Raw genomic sequence first — 22,950 nt, forward strand, 5'->3', positions numbered from 1 at the left:
AGACAGTTCTTTGGTCTTCTTTCTTTTCTCCATGCTCAATGTGGTCACACAAGGACACAGGACAGAGGTGGAGTCAACTTTAATCCATTTCAACCGGCTGCAAGTGTGATTTAGTTATTGCCACCACCTGTTAGGTGCCTCAGGGAAGTAACAGGTGCTGTTAATTACACAAATTAGAGAAGCATCACATGATTTTTTTGTCACCCCCTTTTTTTATGTTTGGTGTGGATTTATATCCAATTTGGCGTTTTGACAATTCATTTTGTGGTTTTCCATTGAAGACAAATTAAATGAAGATAATACCAAAGAATTTGTGATTGCAAATACTTTTTTGGGTGTCAATACTTTTGGCCAATACTGTAGTTATATTCTTGTACATAGGAGTAGTATTATAGTAGTTATATTCTTGTACATAGGAGGTAGTATTATAGTAGTTATATTCTTGTACATAGGAGTAGTATTATAGTAGTTATATTCTTGTACATAGGAGTAGTATTATAGTAGTTATATTCTTGTACATAGGAGTAGTATTATAGTAGTTATATTCTTGTACATAGGAGTAGTATTATAGTAGTTATATTCTTGTACATAGGAGGTAATTTTTATTAGTAAAAACAAAACAAAAATACATTACATTCCAGCAGAATTAATAACTAATAATAATAATAATATAACATAAATCAGACATGTCTGTCAGATAACAAAAATGAGAATCACTTTAACTTAAGAGTCCATTGCTGGCAGGATAAAGAGGGGGAAAAAAAAAATAAATCCATAAATAAATGAACAGACTTATTTGCAGTGTTATCAGAGTATTCAGCAATCGATATATACATTTCTCCACAATTTTACATTATCAGACTTTTTTCTGACCTCCAGAGACTTTATCCACCTCAGTTCAGACATGATATATGTGACAGCGGTCATATGACGGAAGGGCTCTCTGTGTAGGGACTCCTGGGTCCTCGTATGCCAGTGATAATGTTTGATGACAGTAATAATAATATACAGGGTCTCCCGGTTAATGTCACCTATATTAGTTGGGATGCCATATATGATTTCGGGGTATTTGAGAGACTGTAATTGGGGAATTTTCAGCCTCCGGGATATTTCCTGCCAGATCTTTCGCCCTCCCCCGCACTCTGATATAAAATGTGCCATGGTCTCCTCCTGCTGACAACCTAATGGACATGCCCGATCTGTCACACTGAGATGTTTTAGGTTGCCTCTTACAAAAAGTTTCCCATGCAGAGATAGCCAGGCAATGTCAAAGAACTTTGCAGGGAGCCTCAGACCAGTGAGGAGCCTCAGACTATCCTGCAGGGTTGTAGATGTGCAGTCCCTCAATGCCGGCTGGAGACAATAGAAGGTCTTACATACCCTGGTGTATAGATCTCTCCTGGTCTTACTCACCAGATAGGTCTTTTCAATACCCCATTTTTTCAGGCACCTTATGCCATAGTCCAGATACTGGGGGAGGTAGTCACGAGTCGATCGACCCCTCTTAAGGCTGCCGCCTCGCACCCAGGATTCTGCAAAAGGCAATATCCAGTCCCTGATACTATTTACCCACAGGGAGCTGTTATCTGAGTCCAGGCAACCAAAATTTACTTTTAGAAACATGGAGTCAAAAAACACCCTTGGATTTAACATATCCAGCCCACCCTCTCTCCTCTGTAGGTAGGTTATCCCTCTTTTTACTGGGTTCAACCTGTTCCCCCACAAAAGTTGGAAGAACAGGCTAAAGAGCCTAGTGGAGAAAGATTCTGGCAAAGGAAAGACAACAGAGACGTACAAGAAGACAGGGACCAGGTAAGTCTTCAACATTTTAACCCTCTCTCTATAGGTCAGCCTCCAGTTCTTCCATCGCTGAACCTTTGCATTTCCGGATTCCAACTTTTCTTCCCAATTTAGTCTGCAATTATCATCCCTCCCGAATTTCACCCCAAGGATCTTAATATAGGAGGAGGCCTGGGCAAACTGCGGCAGATCAAATGTAGGACCAGTATGACCCGTCCAGAGAGCTTGACTCTTCTCAAGGTTGACAAGAGACCCGGAGGCCTCTGAGTAACTTCTGATGGCTGCAGACAACATCTCCACCTCACGAGGCTCAGATATCACCACAGTCACATCATCCGCGTAGGCAACAACTCTCAGGGGCAAGCAGTGGGGGACCGGCGCCCCCTGAAAATCACACTCCTGCAGTGACCTGAGAAACGGGTCTATGGCAAACACATACAGTAATGGACTCAGTGGGCAACCTTGTCTCACCCCTGCCTCAACCCTGAAAGCATCACCCTGCCAACCATTAATCAGAGGAAAGCTCTCCGCCTCACGGTACAAAGTTCTCAGCCAATCCACAAATTGTCCCGGAATACCGTACTTTGTCAAAGTCGCCCATAGATACTCATGGTCTACTCTGTCAAAGGCCTTAGCCTGGTCAAGACTCACAACATATCTCCCACACCTCAGAGCTTTACATCTCTCAAACATCTCCCTTATCGAGATAACTGCTCCAGAGATGTTCCGCCCTTTAACTGTGCCAAACTGAGAGCCTGCCAACAGTGCCGGGGACAAACAAACTAATCTAGAGAACAGAATTTTTGCAAGAATCTTCCTATCGACATTCAAGAGGGCAATCGGCCTCCAGTTCTTGATGTCACTAGGCTCTTTACCTTTAGACAGCAGGATCAGGGAGGACACTCTCATGGATGGAGGCATCAGGTGGTTTTCTAGACTAGTTTTGTATACATCCACGAGAATTGGTGCCAAGAGGTCTCGGAATTTCTTATAGAACTCAGCTGTAATCCCATCTGGACCTGGTGCCTTCTTCAGATGTAACTTATCTATGGCCTCTTTCACCTCCTCCACTGTTAACTCTGCTGTCAAAGGAGAAAAGTCCAAATCATTAGTATCAGGACCTGGAGTTGCCTCCAAGAATTGAGCCACCTTCTCTCTATCCAAAACCTTCTTCTGAAACAAGTCAGCATAGTAAGTTCTCACCACCCCCAGGATACCCTCCCGAGACTCCTGTAAAACACCCTGGGAGTCAGTGAGACCTGTGACCGATTTATTTGCCACCCGCTCCCTGCAATTCTCAAAAGGATCCGGAGCCCCTAAGGACCCATAATCCCGTTCAAGAACCAGGGATGTATACCTGCGGTACTGATACTGACTGATCTCAGATTTCAGCCGGTCAATCTTCTGTTGGTTATCCCCGCCCGCCGAATAGAGTGACTCTAATTCTTTCCGCAGCCTGAGATACTGGCTATATTTACTCTTCCCCTTCTTAACTGACAGTCTCCTTAAGAGGGATCTGATCTCCTCCTTGACATCCTCCCACCAGTCTGCCATGTTGTCATAAAACACCACTCTCTCAAGCTGGTTCTGAAATAGAGAGTGGACACAACTCCGGACACAGTCATCGTCCAAGAGGCTGGAATTGAGCTTCCATAGGCCTCTCCCAATATCAGGGCGTTTTGTGGAGCCCAAGCAAAAATACAAAGCCAGATGGTCAGAATAAGGGACTGTCTTTTCACTTTTCTCACTAACATGCTCAGCGGGACTGACCAGAGCTAAGTCTATCCGACTGCATCTACCAGCGCAGGAGTAAGTGAATTTTGGTTTCCTACCACCCTCAGTAAACACATCAGACAGACCAGCCTGTGAAATAATTCTGCTTAAGACCTTGCAGTCCCTGGTGAGAGGCCGACCAGTAGGTCTGTCACTGGATGACATGGTGGCATTGAAGTCCCCTGCCATGACTACCGGAACAGATGTAAACAAGTACTGCTTGACTTCATCAAACAGACGTGCCCTTTCCATCACCGACTGCGGTGGACCATAGATATTAATGAGTCGGAGCCTTCTGCCTCGGATGGTAACTTCTAAAACCAGGCACCTCCCCATCAAAACCTCAGTGAATCTGTGTATGGTGACATCAGGGGTGTTAAACAGTATAGAAACCCCGGCATAAGGTTCCACAGCCAGAGACCAGAAGAACGGGCCAGATTTCCATTCTCTCTCTGCTTCTCGTATTAGTCCTAAAGTATTTAAACGGGTTTCTTGTAAGAAATAGACATCGGCATCAAGATATCTCAGATGTTCATACACTGCGTGTCTTGTCCTCCTTGCTCGGATGCTATTCACATTACTAGAGATAACTTTAAGATAGAAACCTGCCATCAGAACAACTAGGAATATGAGAAACAGAGAGATGGGCCCCATTGTCATAGATCAGAGTCAGAGGTGTCCTGGTGACCAGCTGTTTCCATGTCTGATTCGGACTGCCCCTCATCTTGGTGGGGTCTCCTCTTATTGGGAGGATCGCCCTCTGGTTCATCCTCATACTCCGCCATCATTCGTGAGAGTTCTCTGTCTAGTTCTGCTTCTCCGTCTGACTCTGATAGGACACTAAATCTATTCCCCGTTGCAGTGACCTCGCCTGCACTACTTACTCTCATCTTTGTAGGCTTTCCTACCGTGGTCCACTCACCCTCAGGCTTACGGCTGGCTTTATCCTTCTTCCTCCTTTTATTATTGTTGGATGATCGGGCAGGAGAAGAGACGACCACTGAGGGTTGTACAACCTGCTCGACAACCTCCATGGTCGTCTCAATGGGACCTGACTCGGCCTGGTCTTGGGTGGTATCACCTGTATGTGGTTGAGGCTCCGCCTCCGTGACTACTGACCCTGACAATAGCGCCTCCTCCTCCTCCTGTATGTCATCAGCCGCTGCCAGCAAGTCCTCATCAGGGCTATCCTTACAGATGTTATGCCAGGCATCAGGACAATCTCTGTGGGGGTGACCGATCCTACCGCACAGGTTACACCTAATGCTTTGGCATGTGGCACTCACGTGGCCCATTTCATTACATAGGCTACACTTTACCATGGAGCATACACTGGCCACATGGCCGGCCTTCCCACACTTGAAGCACCGGCGAGGCTGACCCGCATAGAAGCAGATCCCTTTTTCTCGGCCTATAAAGAACGAATTGGGCAGATGTTGGGTTATGTTGTTCTGCTGACGCAACTTCACCAGGACCCTCCACCCACCGGTCCAGACCCCGTCTTCATCCCTGTTCTTACTAAGATCAGACATGAGGTCACAATGCCTCCTGAGCCAGATGACTATGTCCTGAGGGGGAACGGCTTCATTCCAAAATACAATTGTGACAGAGGCTGTATCTGGCCTAGAGATGGGGATGAAACTGAACTTATCCCAACCTTCCGTATCTCTCAACCTGGTGAGATTGGCCCAGAACCGGTCCAGATCAGACATCAGCTTAAAACTAACATCATACCCCTGGCGGTCAGGAAGGTTTATGACGGCCAGGATATCAGTCGGCACAAAGCCCATCTGGGTACATAGGAGCTCTCGGACCACAAACCTCCTATCCGGCAGATCCTCCTTGGCACCTCCGTGCCTAAACCTGACTACATTCCTCCTCCTGAAAGCCTGGCCTGTATAACTGGAGTTTGATGCAAAAGATGGAGCACCGCGGCTCCAGGCATTCCCTGAGGAGGTACGGCCAGATCCGCCATCTTGGCATGTTTGTGGGCGCTGTGTGGGCTGCTGAGCACCTGTACCATGTGGTTCTGCTACTGTGCGAGTATCTAGAGGGGGAAAGTCCTGCACACTGGACTGTCCTGTGTCCGCCCCACCATCAACCTCTATGTCTGCAATATCACCAGACTCCAGAGACTGGACTGCAGAGGGGTCTGACGCCATAGATAGTGAAGGATCCCCCCCAGAAACACCTTCCCCTGCTGGGCCGTTATCACATACAGGAATATCCATAATATCAGGCACATTAGTCAGACAATCAGCGGCAGCAGAGTCCTGCACAGCAGAGTCCATATTAGTATTATAGTCAGCGGCAGCAGAGTCCTGCATAGCAGAGTCCATATTACCACTACAGTCAGCGGCAGCAGAGTCCTGCACAACAGAGTCCACAACCTGTAACCCCAAATATGTTACTCCCCCAGTACCTTCAGGTAAGAGTCCATAGTCCTGCTGCAATGACTTGTCTCCTGGGACTTGTGGTGTCTGCACAGCTGCTACTTCATTACCATTAGGCAGGGGTCCATGACCTGGTTGCAAAGTGCTGGTTGCTGGGACTTGTGGTGCCTTGCTGAGAATTGCTGCAGGTTTTTGCTGTTGCTGAACACTGGTCGCTTTCCCGTACAAATTCCCTTCCTTAAAAGGGAAACTTGCTGGCTGCAGAACTGGTTTTACATGGGACTGCTGGCTGCCACCTTGAGAGGGTTCAGACCCAGCTTTAGCACAAGGTGATGGTGACTTCTGGTATTCCTGGAACCGCTGCTGGTTTCTGTATGATTCTCCCACCGGTCCCATTTGCTCCAGTACAGTCTCGGTCTCCCGTACGTTCTCGGCGAGCTCTTTCGCCAGTGCGCTCAGCTTCCTGTCCAGTAACACCAGTTTCTCAGGGCATGCAGACTTTTTTAGATTATACGCACATTCAATCTGTCTCTGCAGATATATTTTACTGGCCTTCAATGTCTCCAGTCGCTTGACCAGTGCTGGGATCTCGTCTGCCAGGCGCAGTTCTGGTGCTCGCTCAGTAGCTGTGACAGTCTGTGCATTGTTGGAAAGCTTTGCAGGTTGGTTACCCCCAGTATGGCTTCTGGTTGGTGTAGCCTGTGATTTCTGACATGCTACGGCTGTTGTCACTGCCATGGGCCCACAATGTCCAGACTGGGGACTATGTCCCAGTTTATTTCCAGTGACTGTACTGCTGGTACCTTGAAGCTTCCCCGCTGGTCTCCCTTTGATCTCCTCCACTGCCTTCACTACATTTTTGTAGATACCGCTTCCAGATCTTGTCCGCTCAGACCGTACCAATACAGACTGCTGCATGTTCTCCTGCATGGTCTGCTTCTCCAGGGATGTTCTCCTCTGTCTGCAGGAGGGTGGGGTGGACTGGACACCTGCAACCTGCAATGGAGTCTGCACAGGCTGCAAAGTTTGCTCCTTACATTCAACCATTTTGCTTGGTTGTTGCACCGTACTACTGCTTGCTTCCGTTACTTCTTCCTTTACAACTTTCTTCCCATCTTGGCTTGCTGCACTAGGACTGCTGACACACTGGACACGATTCCCATTACTGGGGACTTTAGGATTTCCATCCATTTTTTTAGTTGTCTGGGAATTGCTTCCCAGAGAAGGCCTTGGAGCCTGGGCCTTGGCAGGGGAACTTCCCCACCCAGGGCGGCCCCGCCCTGGGCTATCTCCAGACATCAGGAGCCTCAGGAGAGCTACAAAAACACGTCCTCACAGCTAGGAGGTAGTATTATAGTAGTTATATTCTTGTACATAGGAGCAGTATTATAGTAGTTATATTCTTGTACATAGGAGGTAGTATTATAGTAGTTATATTCTTGTACATAGGAGGTAGTATTATAGTAGTTATATTCTTGTACATAGGAGTAGTATTATAGTAGTTATATTCTTGTACATAGAAGGTAGTATTATAGTAGTTATATTCTTGTACATAGGAGCAGTATTATAGTAGTTATATTCTTGTACATAGGAGTAGTATTATAGTAGTTATATTCTTGTACATAGAAGGTAGTATTATAGTAGTTATATTCTTGTACATAGGAGCAGTATTATAGTAGTTATATTCTTGTACATAGGAGGTAGTATTATAGTAGTTATATTCTTGTACATAGGAGTAGTATTATAGTAGTTATATTCTTGTACATAGGAGTAGTATTATAGTAGTTATATTCTTGTACATAGTAGTATTATAGTAGTTATATTCTTGTACATAGGAGCAGTATTATAGTAGTTATATTCTTGTACATAGGAGCAGTATTATAGTAGTTATATTCTTGTACATAGGAGGTAGTATTATAGTAGTTATATTCTTGTACATAGGAGCAGTATTATAGTAGTTATATTCTTGTACATAGGAGTAGTATTATAGTAGTTATATTCTTGTACATAGGAGTAGTATTATAGTAGTTATATTCTTGTACATAGGAGTAGTATTATAGTAGTTATATTCTTGTACATAGGAGTAGTATTATAGTAGTTATATTCTTGTATATAGGAGTAGTATTATAGTAGTTATATTCTTGTACATAGGAGTAGTATTATAGTAGTTATATTCTTGTACATAGGAGGTAGTATTATAGTAGTTATATTCTTGTATATAGGAGTAGTATTATAGTAGTTATATTCTTGTACATAGGAGTAGTATTATAGTAGTTATATTCTTGTACATAGAAGGTAGTATTATAGTAGTTATATTCTTGTACATAGGAGCAGTATTATAGTAGTTATATTCTTGTACATAGGAGGTAGTATTATAGTAGTTATATTCTTGTACATAGGAGTAGTATTATAGTAGTTATATTCTTGTACATAGGAGTAGTATTATAGTAGTTATATTCTTGTACATAGGAGTAGTATTATAGTAGTTATATTCTTGTACATAGTAGTATTATAGTAGTTATATTCTTGTACATAGGAGCAGTATTATAGTAGTTATATTCTTGTACATAGGAGCAGTATTATAGTAGTTATATTCTTGTACATAGGAGTAGTATTATAGTAGTTATATTCTTGTACATAGGAGTAGTATTATAGTAGTTATATTCTTGTACATAGGGGGCAGTATTATAGTAGTTATATTCTTGTACATAGGAGCAGTATTATAGTAGTTATATTCTTGTACATAGGAGCAGTATTATAGTAGTTATATTCTTGTACATAGGAGTAGTATTATAGTAGTTATATTCTTGTACATAGGAGGTAGTATTATAGTAGTTATATTCTTGTACATAGGAGCAGTATTATAGTAGTTATATTCTTGTACATAGGAGTAGTATTATAGTAGTTATATTCTTGTACATAGGAGTAGTATTATAGTAGTTATATTCTTGTACATAGGAGTAGTATTATAGTAGTTATATTCTTGTACATAGGAGGTAGTATTATAGTAGTTATATTCTTGTACATAGGAGTAGTATTATAGTAGTTATATTCTTGTACATAGGAGCAGTATTATAGTAGTTATATTCTTGTACATAGGAGTAGTATTATAGTAGTTATATTCTTGTACATAGGAGTAGTATTATAGTAGTTATATTCTTGTACATAGGAGTAGTATTATAGTAGTTATATTCTTGTACATAGGAGCAGTATTATAGTAGTTATATTCTTGTACATAGGAGCAGTATTATAGTAGTTATATTCTTGTACATAGGAGGTAGTATTATAGTAGTTATATTCTTGTACATAGGAGCAGTATTATAGTAGTTATATTCTTGTACATAGGAGTAGTATTATAGTAGTTATATTCTTGTACATAGGAGTAGTATTATAGTAGTTATATTCTTGTACATAGGAGTAGTATTATAGTAGTTATATTCTTGTATATAGGAGTAGTATTATAGTAGTTATATTCTTGTACATAGGAGTAGTATTATAGTAGTTATATTCTTGTACATAGGAGGTAGTATTATAGTAGTTATATTCTTGTATATAGGAGTAGTATTATAGTAGTTATATTCTTGTACATAGGAGTAGTATTATAGTAGTTATATTCTTGTACATAGAAGGTAGTATTATAGTAGTTATATTCTTGTACATAGGAGCAGTATTATAGTAGTTATATTCTTGTACATAGGAGGTAGTATTATAGTAGTTATATTCTTGTACATAGGAGTAGTATTATAGTAGTTATATTCTTGTACATAGGAGTAGTATTATAGTAGTTATATTCTTGTACATAGGAGTAGTATTATAGTAGTTATATTCTTGTACATAGTAGTATTATAGTAGTTATATTCTTGTACATAGGAGCAGTATTATAGTAGTTATATTCTTGTACATAGGAGCAGTATTATAGTAGTTATATTCTTGTACATAGGAGTAGTATTATAGTAGTTATATTCTTGTACATAGGAGTAGTATTATAGTAGTTATATTCTTGTACATAGGGGGCAGTATTATAGTAGTTATATTCTTGTACATAGGAGCAGTATTATAGTAGTTATATTCTTGTACATAGGAGCAGTATTATAGTAGTTATATTCTTGTACATAGGAGTAGTATTATAGTAGTTATATTCTTGTACATAGGAGGTAGTATTATAGTAGTTATATTCTTGTACATAGGAGCAGTATTATAGTAGTTATATTCTTGTACATAGGAGTAGTATTATAGTAGTTATATTCTTGTACATAGGAGTAGTATTATAGTAGTTATATTCTTGTACATAGGAGTAGTATTATAGTAGTTATATTCTTGTACATAGGAGGTAGTATTATAGTAGTTATATTCTTGTACATAGGAGTAGTATTATAGTAGTTATATTCTTGTACATAGGAGTAGTATTATAGTAGTTATATTCTTGTACATAGGAGCAGTATTATAGTAGTTATATTCTTGTACATAGGAGCAGTATTATAGTAGTTATATTCTTGTACATAGGAGGTAGTATTATAGTAGTTATATTCTTGTACATAGGAGCAGTATTATAGTAGTTATATTCTTGTACATAGGAGTAGTATTATAGTAGTTATATTCTTGTACATAGGAGTAGTATTATAGTAGTTATATTCTTGTACATAGGAGTAGTATTATAGTAGTTATATTCTTGTATATAGGAGTAGTATTATAGTAGTTATATTCTTGTACATAGGAGTAGTATTATAGTAGTTATATTCTTGTACATAGGAGGTAGTATTATAGTAGTTATATTCTTGTATATAGGAGTAGTATTATAGTAGTTATATTCTTGTACATAGGAGTAGTATTATAGTAGTTATATTCTTGTACATAGAAGGTAGTATTATAGTAGTTATATTCTTGTACATAGGAGCAGTATTATAGTAGTTATATTCTTGTACATAGGAGGTAGTATTATAGTAGTTATATTCTTGTACATAGGAGTAGTATTATAGTAGTTATATTCTTGTACATAGGAGTAGTATTATAGTAGTTATATTCTTGTACATAGGAGTAGTATTATAGTAGTTATATTCTTGTACATAGGAGTAGTATTATAGTAGTTATATTCTTGTACATAGGGGGCAGTATTATAGTAGTTATATTCTTGTACATAGGAGCAGTATTATAGTAGTTATATTCTTGTACATAGGAGCAGTATTATAGTAGTTATATTCTTGTACATAGGAGTAGTATTATAGTAGTTATATTCTTGTACATAGGAGGTAGTATTATAGTAGTTATATTCTTGTACATAGGAGCAGTATTATAGTAGTTATATTCTTGTACATAGGAGTAGTATTATAGTAGTTATATTCTTGTACATAGGAGTAGTATTATAGTAGTTATATTCTTGTACATAGGAGTAGTATTATAGTAGTTATATTCTTGTACATAGGAGGTAGTATTATAGTAGTTATATTCTTGTACATAGGAGTAGTATTATAGTAGTTATATTCTTGTACATAGGAGTAGTATTATAGTAGTTATATTCTTGTACATAGGAGTAGTATTATAGTAGTTATATTCTTGTACATAGGAGTAGTATTATAGTAGTTATATTCTTGTACATAGGAGTAGTATTATAGTAGTTATATTCTTGTACATAGGAGTAGTATTATAGTAGTTATATTCTTGTACATAGGAGTAGTATTATAGTAGTTATATTCTTGTACATAGGAGTAGTATTATAGTAGTTATATTCTTGTACATAGGAGGTAGTATTATAGTAGTTATATTCTTGTACATAGGAGTAGTATTATAGTAGTTATATTCTTGTACATAGGAGCAGTATTATAGTAGTTATATTCTTGTACATAGGAGCAGTATTATAGTAGTTATATTCTTGTACATAGGAGTAGTATTATAGTAGTTATATTCTTGTACATAGGAGCAGTATTATAGTAGTTATATTCTTGTACATAGGAGCAGTATTATAGTAGTTATATTCTTGTACATAGGAGCAGTATTATAGTAGTTATATTCTTGTACATAGGAGTAGTATTATAGTAGTTATATTCTTGTACATAGTAGTATTATAGTAGTTATATTCTTGTACATAGGAGTAGTATTATAGTAGTTATATTCTTGTACATAGGAGTAGTATTATAGTAGTTATATTCTTGTACATAGGAGTAGTATTATAGTAGTTATATTCTTGTACATAGGAGCAGTATTATAGTAGTTATATTCTTGTACATAGGAGCAGTATTATAGTAGTTATATTCTTGTACATAGGAGCAGTATTATAGTAGTTATATTCTTGTACATAGGAGTAGTATTATAGTAGTTATATTCTTGTACATAGTAGTATTATAGTAGTTATATTCTTGTACATAGGAGTAGTATTATAGTAGTTATATTCTTGTACATAGGAGTAGTATTATAGTAGTTATATTCTTGTACATAGGAGTAGTATTATAGTAGTTATATTCTTGTACATAGGAGTAGTATTATAGTAGTTATATTCTTGTACATAGTAGTATTATAGTAGTTATATTCTTGTACATAGGAGTAGTATTATAGTAGTTATATTCTTGTACATAGGAGCAGTATTATAGTAGTTATATTCTTGTACATAGGAGCAGTATTATAGTAGTTATATTCTTGTACATGTTGTATGTAAATCTGATTATCTGCTTAGAGCCGCTGAACAAGTCATTACTATTTTCTCCATGTTACTGATGGTGGTGACCTTAGATTGGGACAGTGAGTGACAACATCTGTTCAGCCCTGTGTACTACGTTGGTGCTATGTTAGAGAAATGAATAATATCTGTGGTTTTTATGAGTCTTTAAAGCCTTGTGAACAGGGGAAGTGTGAGCCATTATTGGGGATGCGCCTGGTTCCTTCTCTTATTCTGAGCGCTCTTGTGTTCTCTATGGTAGAGTCTAAGACTTCGGCTGAGGTGTTGCAGCTTTGTAGAGGGATCATGTATTAGATTATCCAATGGCTTATGGAGAAGAAAAGAATCAGGTAGATGGCTTTTGATGATTTTTTGCACTCTAGCATTGTCACTGTCATTGTCAGGGCATTAGAAGTCATTACGGATATTACAGTGGGTCTAACCATAGTAGGGATATGGATGATGGGTCAGGGAACTTCTATTCTTCCATTGGATCCACAATTGTAGAATTGGAACAGATATGTGATGTTTACTATTAATGTCCTTTGCTGGAGCTCCCCTTTAATTCTTGCAAATCTCAAATATCAGATTGTGGAAATCACAAAAAGTTTCCAAATCTACACTATAATGTAAAATCTAGACTCGCTGCTAGTCTCCCCATCTACAGATACATTAGGCAGAATGACATACAATAGATGGAATATCTGCAGATCACTCAGTAGAATATTCTGCAGCGATGTTCGGGGGATTGTTCACCATACTAGCGATTAAAGGGAAATGAAAATAAATGAATTCCTGTATTTAAGTTCTGTTTTTGTTACAGGCCAAATATATGAAAGATCTGTATTTTTCCAAATGACACTTGCTCCACCTAGTGGTGAGCAGGGAGAATACATGCAATATATCATGGCGCTAGATATGCGGGAGACTAAAGGGACAATATCCGGCCGGGGCGTCCAATTTCCATAGACCTCCAGCTATCTGTTGAGCAAATCCAACATGCCAGACATTATCTTGAGGTTCCCATCATCACATGCTCCATTGTATGCAATAGGTGTCCAATGTGACTGTTTTGGATTCACCTTGTCCAACGCACCAATCCAAGAGAGAAAGTCTTCCTCTTGCCCATTGGACCCCAAGTGGTTGGCATGGGCATCAAGGACCCTTATTTTGATCCATGAGGTTTCTTGGAACTTTGGGAAGACCTCTCCTTTAAGTCTTGTATTCTTTTTCTTCCAGATTCTGAAGTCACCATGTGATCGCCTCCACCTCCAGCATGGACAACGTCACGTCGGTTCCCTTCGGGAAGAATTCATGTACTTTCCATGAGGAGTTTAAGCAAATCCTCCTTCCCGTGGTCTACTCCGTGGTCTTGGTCTTCGGTCTACCGCTCAACTTTATCGTGATTCTTCAAGTGTGTCTTTCGAGGAAGGCGCTGACCCGCACCGCCATCTACACCCTGAATCTAGCGGTGGCGGACTTCCTCTACGTCTGCTCCCTCCCCCTTCTGATATATAATTATGTTCAGCATGACTACTGGCCATTTGGGGACTTCACTTGCCGATTTGTCCGGTTCCAGTTCTACACCAACCTCCATGGAAGTATCATGTTCCTCACCTGTATGAGCTTTCAGAGATACATGGGCATCTGCCACCCCTTATCTGTCTGGCACAAAAAGAGGGGCAAAAAGTTCACCTGGGTGGTCTGCGGGATTGTCTGGTTTATTGTCATTGTCCAGTGTATCCCCACCTTCCTCTTTGCATCTACAGGAACGCAGAGAAACCGCACAGTCTGCTATGACCTGAGCCCACCAGCCTTATCGTCTCGCTATTTTCCATATGGCATTACATTGACCATCACCGGCTTCTTGATCCCTTTTATTGCCATTTTGGTTTGTTATTGTGCCATGACCAAAATCCTCTGCCAGAAGGACAATCTTACCGATGTGACGGCACGTCGGAGGAAGGACAAAGCCGTCCGTATGATCATCATCGTGGTCATGGTCTTTGCCGTAAGCTTCTTTCCTTTCCATCTTACCAAGACCATCTATCTGGTCGTACGTTCCAAGGCTGGAGTTCCCTGTTTGATGCTGCAAACTTTTGCTATTATATACAAATGCACGAGGCCCTTTGCTAGTATGAACAGTGTCCTGGACCCCATCTTGTTCTATTTTACCCAGCAGAAATTTAGGCAAAGCACCAAATTGTTAGTAAAGAGGGTCACCACCAAATGGAAGTCTGAAACGATCAACAATCAGCAATGACAATTACAGGAGACCCTGAGATTGTGATGTATGGTCTAGTGATAGATCGCACTCTCTTTGGTCACATGACCATATACACAAGACGTCTTGTACATTGTGACACTATTCTTGCTCACATCTTAGAAGTACAATAAGATTTACATCATCCAAGGGAACAAACACAAGCCTAAAAAAGGGGATGGCTATGGGGTCAAAACTCACCCTAACCACTAAACATAAGCTATGGCCATCAATGCTGCCTCCTTGAGCCCTCCATGTGTATCACATAACAGCATCCATAAGCAGGTAAGAATGGAGGAAGAGGGGAGAAAACAGCAAAGGATGCGGACTATGAAACGTAGCCAAACCTGAATCCTGCACTTAGATCAATCCGTCTTGGATGGAGTCTCGCTGTCCCAGGAGAGCTCTGTAGCCGCAGACTGGACACCATCTTGGCCCTGCAGTTGTATTTCTAAGGGCGCTGTACACATTGTACATAAAACTCATCTATAATGTAAATAGAAGCTAGAAATGTGAACGGAATGACAATGAACTCCGATATAATAGAAGGTGAATGTGCAGTATTATAGAAGAGACAGTAGCAGGGTATGTAATATATGTTCTATAGGGCACAGCCTGGGGGGGTTCAGTATATACTGATATACACGGACTACGAACATCCCTGCTCGGGGGAAGGAGCGCCACTAAGTCACGCCAGGGTAGCAGAGGATGGTCAGAAAGCTCAGAAGTTTCCCTATAGAATCTGCTATTGCCATTTAGTGTTTGTTTGTTGCTTATTGTGCTTTATACTTTGTACATTATATGATGGACATTTTATTGCATGTATTCTATAGTGTACATTGTATTATTTACATTCTCTTGTATACAGTCTATAGTGTACATTATATTGTGTGCATTTTATTGTATACAGTCTATAGTGTACATTATATTGTGTGCATTTTATTGTATACAGTCTATAGTGTACATTATATTGTGTGCACTCTATTGCATACAGTCTATAGTGTACATTATATTGTGTGCACTCTATTGTATACAGTCTATAGTGTGTATTATATTGTGTGCATACAGTCTATGGTGTCCATTATATTGTGTGCACTCTATTGTATACAGTCTATAGTGTACATTATATTGTGTGCACTCTATTGTATACAGTCTATAGTGTACATTATATTGTGTGCACTCTATTGTATACAGTCTATAGTGTACATTATATTGTGTGCACTCTATTGTATACAGTCTATAGTGTACATTATATTGTGTGCATTTTATTGTATACAGTCTATAGTGTACATTATATTGTGTGCATTTTATTGTATACAGTCTATAGTGTACATTATATTGTGTGCACTCTATTGCATACAGTCTATAGTGTACATTATATTGTGTGCACTCTATTGTATACAGTCTATAGTGTGTATTATATTGTGTGCATACAGTCTATGGTGTCCATTATATTGTGTGCACTCTATTGTATACAGTCTATAGTGTACATTATATTGTGTGCACTCTATTGTATACAGTCTATAGTGTACATTATATTGTGTGCACTCTATTGTATACAGTCTATAGTGTACATTATATTGTGTGCACTCTATTGTATACAGTCTATAGTGTACATTATATTGTGCGCATTTTATTGTATACAGTCTATAGTGTACATTATATTGTGTGCACTCTATTGCGTAGTCTATAGTGTACATTATATTGTGTGCACTCTATTGCGTAGTCTATAGTGTGCGTTATATTGTGTGCACTCTATTGTATACAGTCTATAGTGTACATTATATTGTGTGCACTCTATTGCATACAGTCTATAGTGTACATTATATTGTGTGCACTCTATTGTATACAGTCTATAGTGTGTATTATATTGTGTGCACTCTATTGTATACAGTCTATAGTGTGTATTATATTGTGTGCATACAGTCTATAGTGTACATTATATTGTGTGCATTCTATTGCATACAGTCTATAGTGTACGTTCTATAATGCCCATTCTATTGTGCACATCCTACATGCATTCTATAGTGTTCATTCCACAATGTGCATTCTATAGTGTGTATTCTCTCTTGCATACACTTTGTGTAATCTCTTGTGTACATTATGTAGTGTATATGTTATGGTGTTCGTTCTGTTGTGCACCTTCTATAATGTACATTGTGTTACCTTCTATCCTATAATGTGACAGTAAGTGATTGTACAGTGATTGTTGTCTGTAAATTATAACGTTATAATACATGAATTCTATATTGTACAGATGTATATAGTAGGAGATAATGCATACGTAATAATATATAGATGTATATAGACAATATAGGCTGTGACACTACCATCGGGTCCAACACAAGAAGCGGCCTAGCACTGGACTACACAACCTCCAGGTAGATATTCTCTATCACTGCAGACCTTTGTAATATTACACAGCGCTGAGTATTTGTTAGACAGCACCGCGTAACCCGAGGCGTTTTATTCTATAAACCCCTACTAGGCAGATATTATATAGTAACAAAAAAGGGATGGCTATGGGGTCAAACCCTACCCCCGCTACACATAAGGCGATATGGACATCAATGTTGTCTCGCCTGGTCCCCTCATCTGGAAGGGTCCACTATCACTATGCTGTCCCTGTAGGGAGATTTTGTTGCCCCACATATGGGTTCAATGATTGCTACAAGGAAACCCTATAGGGATGTATGGGCACAGCATACGCTACAGGGCGCATCATGGCCAGAAGTGATGATGTATGATAAGGATTATTTATATGGAGTGGGGGTGTATCTGACCCTCCCGCAGAGTCCCGCGTCCACCTCTTACGATGAAGGAAGATGGAATATTGTAACCACTTTATGATACAAACTGTAATGTGAACTGTAAATTCTATAAATGTATAATAAAGATGAAACATGCACGGTCAGTGTGAAATATCATCTGTATTATCTTACTATCATATTATACATATATATTATATACTCTATCATCACATTTACAGCATAAATATCATGGGGGTCCGATTCGGTAAACCCCCTTCAATGGGGTGGACAGTCCCGTATCTGGATTCTTTGGACAAGGTAACCCAATGGTCCAGCATATAGGACACTTCCAGTTGATACAGTATATACAAAAACTCCCAGTTGACCATTCTTAAAGGGCCATGATCCCAAAAATCATCCCTTTAATTTTTAAGGGGAGTCTGTCCGAAAACCTCTTGTTGGCATCAAGTTTTTAAACATTAACCCTCATAATGGGTCATATTTGTCAACTGGAATGTAGGAGAGCGGCTTCGGGAGCGCAACCTCAACATTTTTGTTACTCAGGTATTGGACACATTATGGAGGGGCCCGGGGCAGGTGTAACGTTAAAAAAATGAAAAACATCCCTGTCCCCAGGGCTCCGCTGTCTGTAGCTGCAGTCTGTCTGGTCACTTGCCATATCATGGTACACAGTAGTTGGGAACCCCACGTGACCATTGAGACAAATCAGCTGGAAAGTTACTGGTGACATCACTCGCGTACGTCACCAATCACTCTCAAGCAGCTGACTTATGTTACACCTACCCCAGGTCCCTCCAGAGTTTGTCCAATTCCTGGACAACCCCTGTAAGGGCACACCCCTGATGGATTCCATTATGGGGTCCGTCATAGTGTGACCCTAGCATGGGGTTACAATGCATATTAATGCCTCCAATCTAAATCTAGAGGCAGATGACACAGGATCTTCAGCTGACAATAGGTGATGGAGCCGGCTTAGCTCCTGCTCCCTGCATGTCACAGAGCATGCCCACAACACTCTCATACAAGTCAGTAGATATACTGTACGTATCCAATGCTATAGTCCAGTGTGTATGAGTAACATATATCTGGTCCCTATTAGAGACGAGCGAACAGTGAAATATTTGAAATTCAATATTCATTTAGAATAGCCCCTCAATATTCGACTATTCAAAGGAATATCGAACCCCATTATAGTCTATGGGGAAAAATGCTTTGTTTCAGGGGAAGCCGCACTTCGACTCAGGAGAGTCACCAAGTCCACTATCACACCCCAGGAACTGATGCCAACACCTCTGCAATGCAACTGGGACAGCAGGGGAAGCATGTCTGGGGGCATCTAACAAGCCCAAGTACCTGTATTACACCACTATCTCATCGGGATCCCTGCCAGCTTGTGATATGATGGAGCTGACTTTTTCTCATAGGAATGCATTGACCAGCGTCGATTGGCCGAATACCATACAGAGTACAGCATTCGACCAATCAACTTTGGTTCTGCCGGAGGAGGCGGAGTCTAAGATCGGTCCACAGCAGTCTCCATTCTGGTCCGATTTCTGCATGTAGTAGAGCTCTGCACACACTCAGCGCAACTCATTATTATGCAGGACATATACAGAGAAGCACTGGCTTGTACCCATGAAAATACCGCACCTCTGTTATGCTGTATATTTAGTAGCTTTAGCTTCAGACTCTGTCTCTGTCTCTCTCCTGCTCTGTTTGCATTCTTTATCTTAAAGAGATATCCCTTGCAAATAAATTCAGAACCAAGACATTACAGACAGTGATGTGCAGAATGAACAGAAGCCGGGAGGAATCAGTGTTAGGCCAGGGCTACACATAGGGTCTGGGGTCTGTATTAGTTTAGAGGTCTGGTCTGGGGTCTGTATTAGTTTAGAGGTCTGGTCTGGGGTCTGTATTAGTTTAGGGGTGTGGTCTGGGGTCTATATTAGTTTAGAGGTCTGGTCTGGGGTCTGTATTAGTTTAGAGGTCTGGTCTGGGGTCTGTATTAGTTTAGAGGACTGGTCTGGGGTCTGTATTAGTTTAGGGGTCTGGTCTGGGGTCTGTATTAGTTTAGGGGTCTGGTCTGGGGTCTGTATTAGTTTAGAGGTCTGGTCTGGGGTCTGTATTAGTTTAGGGGTCTGGTCTGGGGTCTGTATTAGTTTAGGGGTCTGGTCTGGGGTCTGTATTAGTTTAGGGGTCTGGTCTGGGGTCTGTATTAGTTTAGGGGTCTGGTCTTTGGTCTGTATAAGTTTAGGGGTCTGGTCTGGGGTCTGTATTAGTTTAGGGGTCTGGTCTGGGGTCTGTATTAGTTTAGAGGTCTGGTCTGGGGTCTGTATTAGTTTAGGGGTCTGGTCTGGGTCTGTATTAGTTTAGGGGTCTGGTCTGGGGTCTGTATTAGTATAGGGGTCTGGTCTGGGGTCTGTATTAGTTTAGGGGTCTGGTCTGGGGTCTGTATTAGTTTAGGGGTCTGCTCTGGGGTCTGTATTAGTTTAGAGGTCTGGTCTGGGGTCTGTATTAGTTTAGGAGTCTGGTCTGGGGTCTGTATTAGTTTAGGGCTCTGGTCTTTGGTCTGTATTAGTTTAGGGGTCTGGGGTCTGTATTAGTTTGGGGGTCTGGTCTGGGGTCTGTATTAGTTTAGGAGTCTGGTCTGGGGTCTGTATTGGTGTAGGGGTCTGGTCTGGGGTCTGTATTAGTTTAGGGGTCTGGGGTCTGTATTAGTTTAGGGGTCTGGTCTGGGGTCTGTATTAATTTAGGGGTCTGGTCTGGGGTCTGTATTAGTTTACGGGTCTGGTCTGGGGTCTGTATTAGTTTAGGGGTCTGGTCTGGGGTCTGTATTAGTTTAGGGGTCTGGTCTGGGGTCTGTATTAGTTTAGGGGTCTGGTCTTTGGTCTGTATAAGTTTAGGGGTCTGGTCTGGGGTCTGTATTAGTTTAGAGGTCTGGTCTGGGGTCTGTATTAGTTTAGGGGTCTGGTCTGGGGTCTGTATTAGTTTAGGGGTCTGGTCTGGGGTCTGTATTAGTTTAGGGGTCTGGTCTGGGGTCTGTATTAGTATAGGGGTCTGGTCTGGGGTCTGTATTAGTTTACGGGTCTGGTCTGGGGTCTGTATTAGTTTAGGGGTCTGGTCTGGGGTCTGTATTAGTTTAGAGGTCTGGTCTGGGGTCTGTATTAGTTTAGGGGTCTGGTCTGGGGTCTGTATTAGTTTAGGGGTCTGGTCTTTGGTCTGTATAAGTTTAGGGGTCTGGTCTGGGGTCTGTATTAGTTTAGAGGTCTGGTCTGGGGTCTGTATTAGTTTAGGGGTCTGGTCTGGGGTCTGTATTAGTTTAGGGGTCTGGTCTGGGGTCTGTATTAGTATAGGGGTCTGGTCTGGGGTCTGTATTAGTTTAGGGGTCTGGTCTGGGGTCTGTATTAGTTTAGGGGTCTGCTCTGGGGTCTGTATTAGTTTAGAGGTCTGGTCTGGGGTCTGTATTAGTTTAGGAGTCTGGTCTGGGGTCTGTATTAGTTTAGGGCTCTGGTCTTTGGTCTGTATTAGTTTAGGGGTCTGGGGTCTGTATTAGTTTGGGGTCTGGTCTGGGGTCTGTATTAGTTTAGGAGTCTGGTCTGGGGTCTGTATTGGTGTAGGGGTCTGGTCTGGGGTCTGTATTAGTGTAGGGGTCTGGTCTGGGATTTGTATTAGTTTAGGGGTCTGGGGTCTGTATTAGTTTAGGGGTCTGGTCTGGGGTCTGTATTAATTTAGGGGTCTGGTCTGGGGTCTGTATTAGTTTACGGGTCTGGTCTGGGGTCTGTATTAGTTTAGGGGTCTGGTCTGGGGTCTGTATTAGTTTAGAGGTCTGGTCTGGGGTCTGTATTAGTTTACGGGTCTGGTCTGGGGTCTGTATTAGTTTAGGGGTCTGGTCTGGGGTCTGTATTAGTTTAGAGGTCTGGTCTGGGGTCTGTATTAGTTTAGGGGTCTGGTCTGGGGTCTGTATTAGTTTAGGGGTCTGGTCTGGGGTCTGTATTAGTTTAGAGGTCTGGTCTGGGGTCTGTATTAGTTTAGGGGTCTGGTCTGGGGTCTGTATTAGTTTAGGGATCTGGTCTGGGGTCTGTATTAGTTTAGAGGTCTGGTCTGGGGTCTGTATTAGTTTAGGGGTCTGGTCTGGGGTCTGAATTAGTTTAGGGATCTGGTCTGGGGTCTGTATTAGTTTAGGGATCTGGTCTGGGGTCTGTATTAGTTTAGGGGTCTGGTCTGGGGTCTGTATTAGTTTAGAGGTCTGGTCTGGGGTCTGTATTAGTTTAGAGGTCTGGTCTGGGGTCTGTATTAGTTTAGAGGTCTGGTCTGGGGTCTGTATTAGTTTAGGGGTCTGGTCTGGGGTCTGAATTAGTTTAGGGATCTGGTCTGGGGTCTGTATTAGTTTAGGGATCTGGTCTGGGGTCTGTATTAGTTTAGGGGTCTGGTCTGGGGTCTGTATTAGTTTAGGGGTCTGGTCTGGGGTCTGTATTAGTTTAGGGGTCTGGTCTGGGGTCTGTATTAGTTTAGGGGTCTGGTCTGGGGTCTGTATTAGTTTAGGGGTCTGGTCTGGGGTCTGTATTAGTTTAGAGGTCTGGTCTGGGGTCTGTATTAGTTTAGAGGTCTGGTCTGGGGTCTGTATTAGTTTAGGGGTCTGGTCTGGGGTCTGTATTAGTTTAGGGGTCCGGACTGGGGTCTGTATTAGTTTAGGGGTCTGGTCTGGGGTCTGTATTAGTTTAGAGGTCCGGTCTGGGGTCTGTATTTGTTTAGGGGTCTGGTCTGGGGTCTGGATTAGTTTAGGGGTCTGGTCTGGGGTCTGTATTATTTTAGAGGTCTGGTCTGGGGTCTGTATTAGTTTAGGGGTCTGGTCTGGGGTCTGTATTAGTTTAGGGGTCTGGTCTGGGGTCTGTATTAGTTTAGGGGTCTGGGGTCTGTATTAGTTTAGGGGTCTGGGGTCTGTATTAGTTTAGGGGTCTGGTCTGGGGTCTGTATTAGTTTAGGGGTCTGGTCTGGGGTCTGTATTAGTTTACGGGTCTGGTCTGGGGTCTGTATTAGTTTAGGGGTCTGGTCTGGGGTCTGTATTAGTTTAGGGGTCTGGTCTGGGGTCTGTATTAGTTTAGGGGTCTGGTCTGGGGTCTGTATTAGTTTAGGGGTCTGGTCTGGGGTCTGTATTAGTATAGGGGTCTGGTCTGGGGTCTGTATTAGTTTACGGGTCTGGTCTGGGGTCTGTATTAGTTTAGGGGTCTGGTCTGGGGTCTGTATTAGTTTAGGGGTCTGGTCTGGTGTCTGTATTAGTTTAGAGGTCTGGGGTCTGTATTAGTT

At 41.1% G+C, this 22,950-nt stretch overlaps 1 protein-coding gene across 1 annotated transcript in view; it reads left to right on the plus strand.

Moving 5' to 3' along the window:
* The window catches only part of P2RY6 (pyrimidinergic receptor P2Y6), an 84,235-nt gene extending 68,504 nt beyond the window's left edge, over positions 1-15,731 (plus strand). The window contains exon 2 of the mRNA XM_075266307.1: positions 13,852-15,731. Coding sequence (XP_075122408.1) covers positions 13,889-14,875 — 987 coding nt within the window. The 5' untranslated portion in view covers positions 13,852-13,888 and the 3' untranslated portion in view covers positions 14,876-15,731. The remainder of the gene's footprint in view (positions 1-13,851) is intronic.
* The last annotated feature ends 7,219 nt before the right edge of the window (positions 15,732-22,950 follow it).

Source organism: Leptodactylus fuscus, chromosome 2 (assembly GCF_031893055.1).
Source record: "Leptodactylus fuscus isolate aLepFus1 chromosome 2, aLepFus1.hap2, whole genome shotgun sequence".
Taxonomy (NCBI): domain Eukaryota; kingdom Metazoa; phylum Chordata; class Amphibia; order Anura; family Leptodactylidae; genus Leptodactylus; species Leptodactylus fuscus.